The sequence below is a fragment of the Diachasma alloeum genome, unplaced genomic scaffold, assembly GCF_001412515.2.
Source record: "Diachasma alloeum isolate Michigan unplaced genomic scaffold, Dall2.0 Dall_scaffold_00827, whole genome shotgun sequence".
Classification (NCBI taxonomy): domain Eukaryota; kingdom Metazoa; phylum Arthropoda; class Insecta; order Hymenoptera; family Braconidae; genus Diachasma; species Diachasma alloeum.
In genome coordinates, this window is record NW_021680954.1 from 67,324 (window position 1) to 79,074 (window position 11,751).

The 11,751-nt window shown below is 39.7% G+C and overlaps 1 protein-coding gene across 1 annotated transcript in view; it reads left to right on the top strand.

Annotated features, from left to right (window-relative positions):
- The first annotated feature begins 3,996 nt into the window (after window positions 1–3,996).
- The window catches only part of LOC107044837 (pancreatic triacylglycerol lipase), an 18,478-nt gene continuing 10,723 nt past the window's right edge, over window positions 3,997–11,751 (top strand). The window contains exons 1-4 of the mRNA XM_015266881.1: window positions 3,997–4,541; window positions 5,969–6,237; window positions 7,858–8,128; window positions 9,938–10,177. Coding sequence (XP_015122367.1) covers window positions 4,373–4,541; window positions 5,969–6,237; window positions 7,858–8,128; window positions 9,938–10,177 — 949 coding nt within the window. The 5' untranslated portion in view covers window positions 3,997–4,372. The remainder of the gene's footprint in view (window positions 4,542–5,968; window positions 6,238–7,857; window positions 8,129–9,937; window positions 10,178–11,751) is intronic.

The window sequence follows — 11,751 nt, forward strand, 5'->3', positions numbered from 1 at the left end:
CGCTGCAGGCCTGTAGGCACTCGCCAACGCGAGCCTCTCGAATTATCCGAATAAAGGAGAGAATATATTTTTCTAAACAACGAAAACTAGAAAATACTGACAAATATTTTAACTCAATTTCCATGCGAATTGAAAAAAAAATATCATTGAATATATTTTCCCTTTCATTGAGTAATCGTAAACGCAGGAAAATGTGCGCAGAACATCGAGCAAGTGAACGCAGCAGCGGTACTTCTCCCTCTCACTCATATTCCCCTGATGAAAAAATCAAGTTTGTTTTGTACAAGTTTTTTTTCCAACTATATTTTGTCATAAAACTCAACTACACGACGTTTAACAACAACATTCACACCAGCATACATTTCCCGATTGCCCAACAACACTCAACTACACCCAACAAACTGAAGAGGAGCCAAAGAAAACAGGAAAGCAGAAAAATGCGGGTAAAAAAGAAGAATTGAAGAAGCCGAAGGGGAATAAAAAAGTGTAGTAGATGTGTCTGACATGTACCGTGGCATGCCTGGAGTGTTGCATTACGAAAGGGTTAAGGCTCCAGACGTCCACGTGTCGTCGGTGGGATCAGGAATTCATGGAGGTAGTGCGAGTAAAGGGCAACTGGTTCCCTGATGTATACCAAAGCCAGTGAGCGAGTGAAAGGTACTGGCGAAGGTTGAGCACTAGTACCAGTCATTTTTCTTCCTTTTTCGTCTGAGTCATGAACAAATTACCGCAGAATGTAGACAGCACGATTTTAGACGACTTGAGACGTTAGAAACGCGAGGCGTGAGGTTTTCGCGTTTATTTTTCGCGATTTAAATTGACTTTTTCAGGTCAAAAGAGAAATGCGAATGTTTTTCCAACGAAGAAGACCCATTTTCCCGGTATCGACTCGCTGAATCTCGGGCGGGTTTTCTCGCCTAGCAACAGCCACCCGACAAAGATCACTTATCCTAAGGCACAAAGGGTGTCCATTCCACTTGGCTCATGTAAATGAATGGGGATTCGATAGGGCGTTGTAACAGGGAATCATGTGGTCAGCAGAGGGACCTCGAGGGTCTTGCAGCAGGCCCCCAGCTGAACACCACACATTCTGGACAAGCAAAACAACAACGGGTTTTACCCCCTTTATTACAGGAACGAGTGAGGTATAATACACCGAAAGGAGCCTTGAGGTATTTCACAGTCAATGACACCGAGGGGAACCAGTTTCCTCTGTTTCTCCCAGTTAAACTCATACTCACGATCGCTCCACCTCTGTTTTCATTCCACAATGTTATACACATTTGTAATTTTCTATGTTGAGGGGATGGAATACACGTGAGTATATTCGTACTTATGTCCCTGTAGTAACCACGAAACAACACAAAGACGTAACATGTACCAAGGATACAGGAGTAGTCAGGAGATTGGCTGAGGGGATGTTGATGTTGGAGGCTAGGTTCAGTTTAATGCTGATTTTTCCATTCGCTCACAACCCCCGGGGGAATGCTTTTTTTCCAACTGTTGGGCAAAGAAATCATTCGGGGGTGCTAAGTACTAGGATATCATAGTATCGGTGGAGGTTTTTAGTGGCCGAGGGGTGGACTACTGGGGGTATGTATGTATGAAAGAGGGGATTACAAAAGCTTTTCCCGCCCGTCGAAGCCTATTGTGTACACAGGATCCCTCGATGCCCCAACATCTGACGCCCCAAATGCTCGTAATGGTAGAACGCCCAAATCTGTAGACGACAACTGTACAACTGCACCTTTTACAGGCCCATCAAGCGATGTCCCAACGCAAATGATTTGAATTTTTATAACTCTACCGAGAGGACATCGTTAGCCACACTGTTAAAAATGTTTGTATTTTAACCCGGCTGTGTGGCGCACTTGGTAGCAGCATGAGATTCACAACCTCAAGCTCCCAGGTTCGAGTCCCGGCCGCGCCAAAATTCCACAGCAATTTTTCATCACAATTTTCCAGTATTCAACTGAAAATTCAACACAATTTTCAAACCGAATATTCCACGGAATTTTTAACTGAAAAATCCACTCCACATTAAACATTCCCTGGCTGAAGGCCCTCGGGCGATGGGCGCGTTGGCAAGTTAACCCTTGCAAAGAAAACCCGGTGAAATTTTTTTTATTTCTATTTTTGAATTTTCCAGGTCGAATCCCGTAAGTTTTTATCGTGTCTAATTTCCAGTGAAATTTCAGGACATTGCGTTATTGAAAAATAAAATATTCCATTGATTTTCTATTTAAATGATCTGAAAATCAATAAAATACGTGATTTTTTAGTTCAATTATTCCGTGAAAATTCCCAAAAATCATGGAAATTGAGGGAAAAAGTGAAAATTCATGTAATTTTGTTTCTGAATAATCATGTTCCATTGAAAATTCAGTCAATTTGTAAAATGTGTGTTTCACTGCCACTGAAAACTCATAAATTTCCTTGAATTCTACCTAAAGCTTGAAATTTCATAACTATTTTTCCCCTAATTCGGTCTCAATGTCACTCCCATGAAAATTACTGTACTATACATTTTCCATGAAATTTCGAAAAATTACTAACGGTGCAGTAGTTTTAGAAATTTACATCCCCAATGAGGAACAAGCTTCTCGGAACTTGGAAATCGACCGACCGACCAATCGCGTGCTAGTGTCTATTTTTTTTCTCACTCAAATCCATAATATGCAGAGATGATAAAAATGTAATTTTGAGTCAATTATAGAGGGTGCAATGGTTCCGAAAAGTGCGGATACTGGTAAAAACAGATCGAAATCGATATCCGATGTGCTTAAATATTTCTTCATGCATTGTGTGACATTTTTTCTTGCAGAAATTTCAAATATCATATCTCTCTTAAAACTACCGAGTCATTATTTCGCGTAATTCACCCCATACAGTCTTATTCCAGAGGGTTCCCGGCATTTAAATTGATTAAAAAATGCATTTTCTATGAATCTTGATCATATTCGATGGATTAAAGAATAAATTACGCACTACATGGTTGAAAACCGGGGGTGTCTCACAGCTCTAATACCTGTGAAACCTCTCCTCGGTGGGGAGAGTTGTAAAAATTCAAATCATTTGGGTTGGGATGTCGCTTGGTGGGCGTGTAAAAGGTGCAGCTGTGCAGGTGGACTTGTATTTAATAGGGTTGTTCATCCGTAGGTCTGTAAAAGGTGCAGCTGTCCAGTTGCCGAACGCCCAACTAGTGATGCCGCGAGACATTTCATGAGACAATACTTTGGAGGGATTGTCTCGTTCTTAGTGAACACGGAAATTTTTTATCTCGTGTCAGTCTTGAAATACGCAGTATCGACTCTTCTCGTGATGACTCCGAGTCAATTTATCTCATTTCGGCTTCCAGTTTTCCGCGTTTTTATATGTAGAAAACTGAGACGAGACAAGCCGAGACAAAACCGAGATTTTATATAAAAAACCACGAAAAACTTAAGACCGAGATGAGATCAATTAACCCAGAGTCATCATAGAGGAGGCGATAGTGCGTATTTCGAGACTGACACGAGAGCAAAGATTTCTATGTTCATTGAGACCGAGATCATCTTTCCAAAGTTTTGTCTCGTAGTGTCTCGTGGCATCACTGCGCCCAACTCTACAGACCTTTCGTACTCCCTGCGGTGGATAATTGCTCCAGTTGTCTGGGAAAAAAACAGAATAAGGTGAATGAGCTCAAACACGCGATCATTAGAGGAGGAAGACGATGAAAAAGACGTTTGACAGATTTCTGAGAAGCCAGACGTTCTGTAAAAAAGATGCTGTCGGCTGCCTTTGATGGAGACTCGTTACTCAAGGCGTTTGTCGCCATCCGTTGGAGAATAATTATTCATCTACCGTTTCCCCTCCTCGTACGTCAGTATCGCTTTGACTTATCTGAGCTTACTTCAACGTCAATATAGTTCAAAGATGCTGGTTTGATGATGGGAAGGGATGAACTCTTGGCGAGCTGGTTTGACGTCGGATTTTTGTGAGAAGTGAGCAGTCGCTAATGGCTGGTCAAGGGGAGAGGAACCAACTGCTGATTTAACAGTCTTTGAACTCATTAAATCTTTGATCGCTCTGATGTATCATTGAATTTGTTGACAGTCCAGAAGTATCAACGTGCTTATCACGAGTCTGGCCAGACATTTGCGTCAATCGGTTTTTCCATTTTCATTCTTATCGCCGAGCTTTAATCGACTATCGTTAATGGCCCGGATTTAGTCTGAGAGTGGGATGAGACAGTGAGTGATATTTGGTGCACATTGAGACCGTGACAATGTAAATGAATGAGAGGTGGAGACGAATAGAGTAGTGAAACTGAACTGTGATTAATCGATTAGATTGTGATACATTAGGAGGAAGAGATTTTTCTGGATTGAAGATGTTTTTTAACGACACATTACTCGTGTTGACGTACACAGCGGGCATGATGGCTACGTTGTCTAATGAGACCAAGAGCCGGAGTTCCGAGGTTGGGGTCAAACTCCATAATGTAACGACGACGACTTTGTCACCGGAGGAGGCAGCGAACAATTTTGATTTGGAAGATGGTGAGTATTTTGTCGGAAAGTACGCGAGGCCGTGATAGGGAACGACTTTTGCACTGGTGGAACTCCTCCTCCCGTCTACTTTTATTGCTTAGAGTGATCGATCGATCATCTGAGAACGGCTAAACGTTAATCTCCGCGGAGACATAACAGGAGTGAACTCGAGGACACGTAGGTTTATCTGCTACTCTTTGATAACCTCGGTCCAGATGGCAATGTGACACACTGCATGTCGTAGCACGTGTTTCAAATTTCGAAGAAATCGTTGATGTAAACAGAATGACATGAGTTTGTCTGCACGAAGAGAAAAGTTGGATAAAAATTACCTAGAAAATCGTGGAAAATTTTAGTGTATGAAAGGTAGAGGTGGAGCGAAATGTAATTCAGTGATTATTTTTCCCAATCGGATTTCGATCAATCAGAGCGCAGCATTTGAGGCTGCGGAACAGTTTTATTTCGGATATTTCCTCCTAGCTTTTGAATTTTTCGTAGTGGCTCTTCATTTTTTCGACTCTTTTCAGATCGAATCTTGTGTTTGACAGGCTACGGAAATCGGGTTATTCTATTAGCATAATTTGTTTATATCTTCCATAATTTACCTCTTGATGTTATCTACTGCACTCTGATTGGTCAAAATCAGATTGGGAAAACTAATCCGACAAATACCCCTCGAGGGTATTTCCCTCAAGTCCCCCAGCAAATAAACGATCGTGCCGCGTTTTACAGAAAAATCAACGAAGCTATCGGGAAATACCCCATAATTTTAAAGATCTCGAAGTATTACAACTGAAAAAAATTGTACGATTCGTTCAGTAAAAAAATATATTTATAGGGATAAAAATTATCCTCCTGTACAGTAAAATTTCCCACACCGGTAGGGTATTTTTGTTTCTTGCACCCATCTGAAGGTCATGAGAATGAATGGAAGTGAAATATTACTGAACGCGTTCATTCACACAATCAATCACATTCACTACGGTGATCATTTTTATGGAATGCAGGGTAAATTTTACAGTTTCGGCACAAATTAATCTCACGTTTAGTCAATTTTCCCGGGTCAACGGAGAAAAATTCACTATTCATTTTGCACCGAGTTCGCTGATCCTACATTCACGAAAACTCAAAAAAAAAATTTTTTTAAGCGTCAAACGAAAATTCTACGATAATCAATAAACTCGAGAGTCACTCCTGGCCAAAGTTTACATATTTCATAAAATAGTGTTCATAGCACCTTTTCTTGATACTAGTTTTTAAGGTACGTAAATATTGTAAATAAAGACTGCTTTTCTTAGATAACAACATGGTAAAAAAAATTGCGCAGAATAGATATGTGAGAGAAAGCGTCACATGAATTTTTTTAAAAGGGACCACAGAGTCATTGACGTCAGTCAGCTTATTCAATAGTCGATGAAAAAAACATTAATTTTCAGAGTGGTATATGTGGCGATGCTATCGCCCCTACGGTTGCTTCTACATCGGGGCACCTTGGTCGGGTGAGAATCGTCCAGTGTCCACCTTCCCAGGGCGTCCCGACAGTGTCGATCCTCATTATCTACTATACACAAGAGGGAGCCCTTCGCCTCATGAATTACTGATAGATGACTTCAATTCCATTAAAACATCACCGTTGAACAACACCCTGACCACATATTTCATTATTCATGGGTATCTCGACAATGGAGACAAATCTTGGATTTTGGTAATTATCTATGAAGTCTTTACCCATTTGGAAATAGTATACTAACACATCATGACTTGTTTATGGTTCTTTGTCTTATATTATGACTTTTTTGCACAGAGAAAGAAGTTTTGATTTTCAGGGACATGTCACGGATTTTTAGGAATTTATCACCAATTTTTGGCGATACTGGACACTCATTGCGGAATGAGCCTGATCGTTAGTGATGTTTATCACTGAAATTTAGTGAGAGATTTTCTCAACATTAGTGATAGGGTCTGGAAAATCGGTGACATTACTCCGAGAATTGGAGATGAGTTCCTGAAAATCAATTACATTGCTCTCAAAATTAGTGACCATGTGATATGAAATAACTGATAATGTCTCTGAAAATTGGTGGCAAAATCGTGGAATTTCAGAATTTTGCATTCACTGTTACTTGATAATCGCGAATTGCTTAATTCAGGGTAAATTTCGGGAAATCTGTGACATATTCCTAAAAACCAATGACATGCCCCTGAAGATGAAAAATAACTGTTAAAAAAATAAATATGAAAATACAATAGTAAAGATTACCACGGCGGAATCCGCACATATTAAAACGTTACCAAAGTTTTATAAGTATTACTATGGACATGATAATGACTACCATGGAACATTGTAATGGTTACTATATGGGGCATAGTAAGCTCCTCAATGGTAATAGGTACTATGGATGTAGCAATAATTACTATGACAAAATAGTACGCGTTGCCTTGTTACCATATACGTAGTAATGCTTCCTATGTCAATAACACAGTAACATAACATAATAACATAAGTATTATTATAGAACATAGTAATACTTAGGGGAGAGTTAGGCAAAATGGGACGTTTCGGGATCTTTTCTAATTATCAATACTTTCGCTTATAAATAAAGATAATGATAATTGGACAAGATCTCAACACGTCCCATTTTGCCCAAGCCTCCCCTACTATGTTAACATAGTAAGTATTACTACGGAACATAATAAGTATTACTATGGAACATAGTAAGCATTACTTTGTAGGACCAGTTGAAAACCCTTTTACTATATTACCGCAGTAATCTCCCCTACGGCTGTGGTAATATGTACTATTTGATTCTCTCCGTGCACCATACCCCCACTACCGTTCCGAATAGTGAACTCGGCAGGTACACGGAGAGAAATTTTCTAGAAAAATTTTAGTACAAGTACTAGAAAAAATTACAATCCACCGGCTGTGAAAAATTCTAGTGCTGTTAAGGTAAAATTCCTTGGTATTTCTGGTAAAATTTCTGGGGATTTCTATGCAATTTTGACAGAAATGCGGGGAAAATTCACGTTTTCCCCAATAAAATTTCTAGTGCTGGCACTAGAATTTTTTCTTGGCCGGCACTTTGCGCCTCTTTTCCCGTGCTAGCACTAGAATTTTTCTAAAAAATTTCTCTCCGTGTACCACAAAAAATAGAATATGTTACCTGTGCGTATGAAAAAGTGGAATTCACGCACTAGTAACACAATATACTATTTTCCAACGGTATAGCAAGACCTATCCGATCAAGAACCTCGCCACCACTCCCCTCTAATCCTCAAGAAGCCATATAAAATCACGATTTGACGATGTCAATTTTCGATTCAGCGAGCGAAACAAGAGTTGCTACTGCGGGAAGATTGCAATGTGATAGTGGTAAACTGGATTGGTGGTGCTGGGCCACCCTACCCCCAGGCGGTAGCTAACACGCGTCTGGTGGGTGCAATGACAGCAAGACTAGCATTGCAGCTGATAGAAGTGGGTGGAGTACAGCCGCGACGTATCCATGCGATTGGCCACAGTCTCGGTGCCCATACCTGCGGATACCTGGGCCATCACCTTCGATCGCAGTACGGCTATCGTCTGGGAAGGATAACAGGTAAGTTCAACTCAACATCCGATAACATCGGCTGATCAGAAATGGGGAGTTTCTTCGACCATGAAAGGGTTCAGGGGATAGAGTTGATCAATAGCCACACCCCTATCGTGCGGTTCGACTGGTTGGTAGGGAGACTATTCGATAATTATGTCTGAACCTTACACCACCAGCTGAGTCAGGGTGGTTCCGCACGAGCTATCGATCCCATCGAGAACTACCAGGGTAGCAGAAGGTGGATGAGGGTAAAAAAGGAATCGTGGGAACATTAAAATTCTATTGATCATGCCGCCAGTTTCCGCCAGCAACAGCAGTCCACTTTTCAATATTCTAAAATCGGAATTCCACTGTCTCCGGATGATCAGGGATGGCCATCAATATTATATTTCTTCAGCATTAAAAGGATTTGCGACTTACATTGATAAATGTTTAAATATACTTATGGAAATTTAAAAATAATAGAATATTAATAGTTTAAATTTCCGATTGATGATGAATGAAATATTTGATAGTGTAGAACACTAAATTTTCTAGTAAGTGAATATTTTTTCGGCAATCTTCCTACACTGATAGAAAGGATTAGTTATTGTTAATAAATGCATTTGGTTCGGGTCTAGGGTGTATTCGGTCTCACCAAATGTTCAGTCGTTAATAGTTAACAAATGCATATTTGGGAAGCCTTGATTGACTGGACTTTCACCTTTCAAGTGAGCAATTCGTTAACTATTAACGAATATTTTTTTGGTCATATTCAACTCTACCATTCTTTTTTTTTATCGTTATTTTACATCGCGTCGAACTGGTTAGGGTATACTGCGATGATGATCAAGACTTTAAATGGTTAGATCGCACCATTCTACCCGGCCGGGATTTGAACTCGGAACCTTTCGCATGTGAGGCAACGAACTTACCCACTTTTTTTTTGTTTCACTATGTTTTTATTTGAAGTCCAACAATATTTACATATATAGAGTATTTACATATATCAAAAATCAGTCTTGAAAAAAATTATAATGAGAGATATTTTGTTTGGTACATAAACTTTGGTCAAGTATTATTGACTCTCGAGCTTAATCAGTATTTTGTAGAACATATTATGTGTGTTATAACAGTGTATCATTTTGTAGTTATAATTCTTCGAATTATTTTCATATTTAACAGAGTTTATGTGCTTAAAAAAAAAAAGAGAGCAAGGGGTTGCTTTATATGAACATGGGGAAAAAAAAGCACTTCAGTACGAACTTACCCACTGCGCCAAGCTACCGGGCTAAAGTCTACCATTCGTTAATTGTTAACGAATCTCGTTTGGAATAAATGAATCATTCTATCAGTGTACCTAAATTATTGATTAATAAAATAGTTCAAAATTTGAATATTTAAATTGATGATTACGTAAATAATTAAAAGTTCAAGAGTGATGTTAACTAATTGACGGCTTCAAAATTGAAGGGTAATTATGATTTATGAATATGGCTATCCCTGCTCATGATTCCAAATCACTGTCAACGACTCTGAAAATTTTTGCGCAAGAGGATTCATTCTGAAATGCAATGGGATGAGCCCGTGAATGACGGGGATGTCTCGAAGGCGAATGGGGATTCTTCCATGAATAATAGATGATATCCTGGACCACGTGGGGAGCAAACAACAGCGCTGCCACGCCCTTGGACCCGCCCGAAGACAAGTCTGGGGTAAACAGCCGTAGTAAGAGAACACGTGGGGTTAAGAAGTGGCACCCTTCGGATCCCTATCCCCCAACTTTTATTGAAACATGTGAGAGAAGTAAAATGAAACTATTGATTTGTCGATTAGGTCTCGACCCCGCTGAGCCGCATTTCAGTAATACCTCGCCGATGGTGAGACTTGATCCGACTGATGCAGATTTCGTGACTGCGATACACACTGACTCGAGTCCATTCATGACTGGGGGGCTGGGGATTAGTCAGCCTGTTGGGCACATTGATTTCTATCCTAATGGGGGAAAAAATCAGCCCGGGTGCAATAATGGGGTGCTGAATTCTATTACTATTGAGAAGGGGAGCTTTGTTAAAGGTGAGTTGAATTTTATATTAGCCAAACGACGAATTATTGATTGGACTTGCATTAATTCATAAAGGAAAAGTCTTTTTGTTGACTTGCAAACGAAAAAAGAACAGTTCGTCACTCGTGGAACGTAACAGCACTAACGAACAACCCGAGTCGAATAATTGGACCTGACAAATTCTACTTAGGTCTTTCCGTTCAGAACTGGATAGGTCTTGGGAAGCCTCTTCCCAAGTGCTTCCGAGACCTTTCTACCTCTGGTTATGTCCCACTTCAGCACTTGTTAGGTGTAAGCAGGACTTGCATTCAGACTTTCCAAATCCTTGCCGGTCCCCGTAATTCTATGGGCCTATATTAAATCTGCGTTCATATCCCTATTTACTCATGCGTTATTGAAATAAAAAATGCAATTATTGTTTTTTTTTTAATCTCGAAAATCGACATTTCACGGGAGGGTGGAGGGGAGATGCATGTATGCGGAGGCTTGACATTTTTATCCAACAAGCGGAGAAGGTTGCAGAATCTATTCTAGCCACTCTTGCCCCTCCGCTTGCATGCATTGTCCAAATAAAAAAAGAAAGTGTTAACAAATCTGACCCTTGTTCCAAGTAAAAACTGAAAATCTGACCCTGTGGCCGCCGATGAAAAATTTTTTTTTCAGTTTTCAATTTTTCCACATACTTTTGAGAGTTCTGAATAGTCCGTCGCTTAAATAGTTGGAATCAACGTTCACCCGGCTAAAAAATTCGATTTTGCCGAAAGTCGACTTTCTCTCGAGAAAAACGAAAAATCTGACCCTTTGAAAATTTGAAAAAAAAAAACTTTTTCAGTTTACACTTCTTCCATATACTTTTGAGAGTTCTGACTAGCCCGGCGCTTAAATAGTTGGAATAAACGTTCACCCGGCTAAAAAATTCGATTTTGTCGAAAATCCACTTGCCCCGGAAAACCCGAAAATCTGACCCTTTGGCTGGGGCAAAAAAAAAACAGTTTGTCAGTTTTCACTTTTTCCACATACTTTTGAGAGTTCTCAATAGCCCGTCGCTTAAATAGTTGGACTCAACGTTCACCCAGATCCGATCAATTAGCCCCTCATGTATAGATATTCAAATTTTTAATTTTTTTCCTCATGAAGTAGTTTTGAAAAAAATTGCGAGCTAATAAAAAACATTTGCTAGTTAGTACTTTTTTTAAAATAAATTTTTCGAAAAATCACCCTCTGAAAAAAAAGGCGTTATCCCCCTATTTCATTATTTTCAAAAAATGTTATCACCAATCGGTAGCAAAATTGTTTGAAGATTTTTGCGAGTCAAGAAAAAATCGTCAATGCACATCCTATTATTGGTAAATTAACAATTCCAATTTCAACTGAAAACCAGAGTTGATGGCCAGAGTTTGTCGCAGAGATGCCAGACAAGATATGAATGTTTTTTTGGGATCAAACGAAAGAGCGGGTCGAGAAATGACGTGCTAGAGCCTCTAAACATGACAAATGTGTCTAAAGATGATATCTGTTTTCAATTGAAAAGCAGAGTTGTGACAACATTGTCTAGGAGGACAATGGGGTCTAGGAGTATGTATAG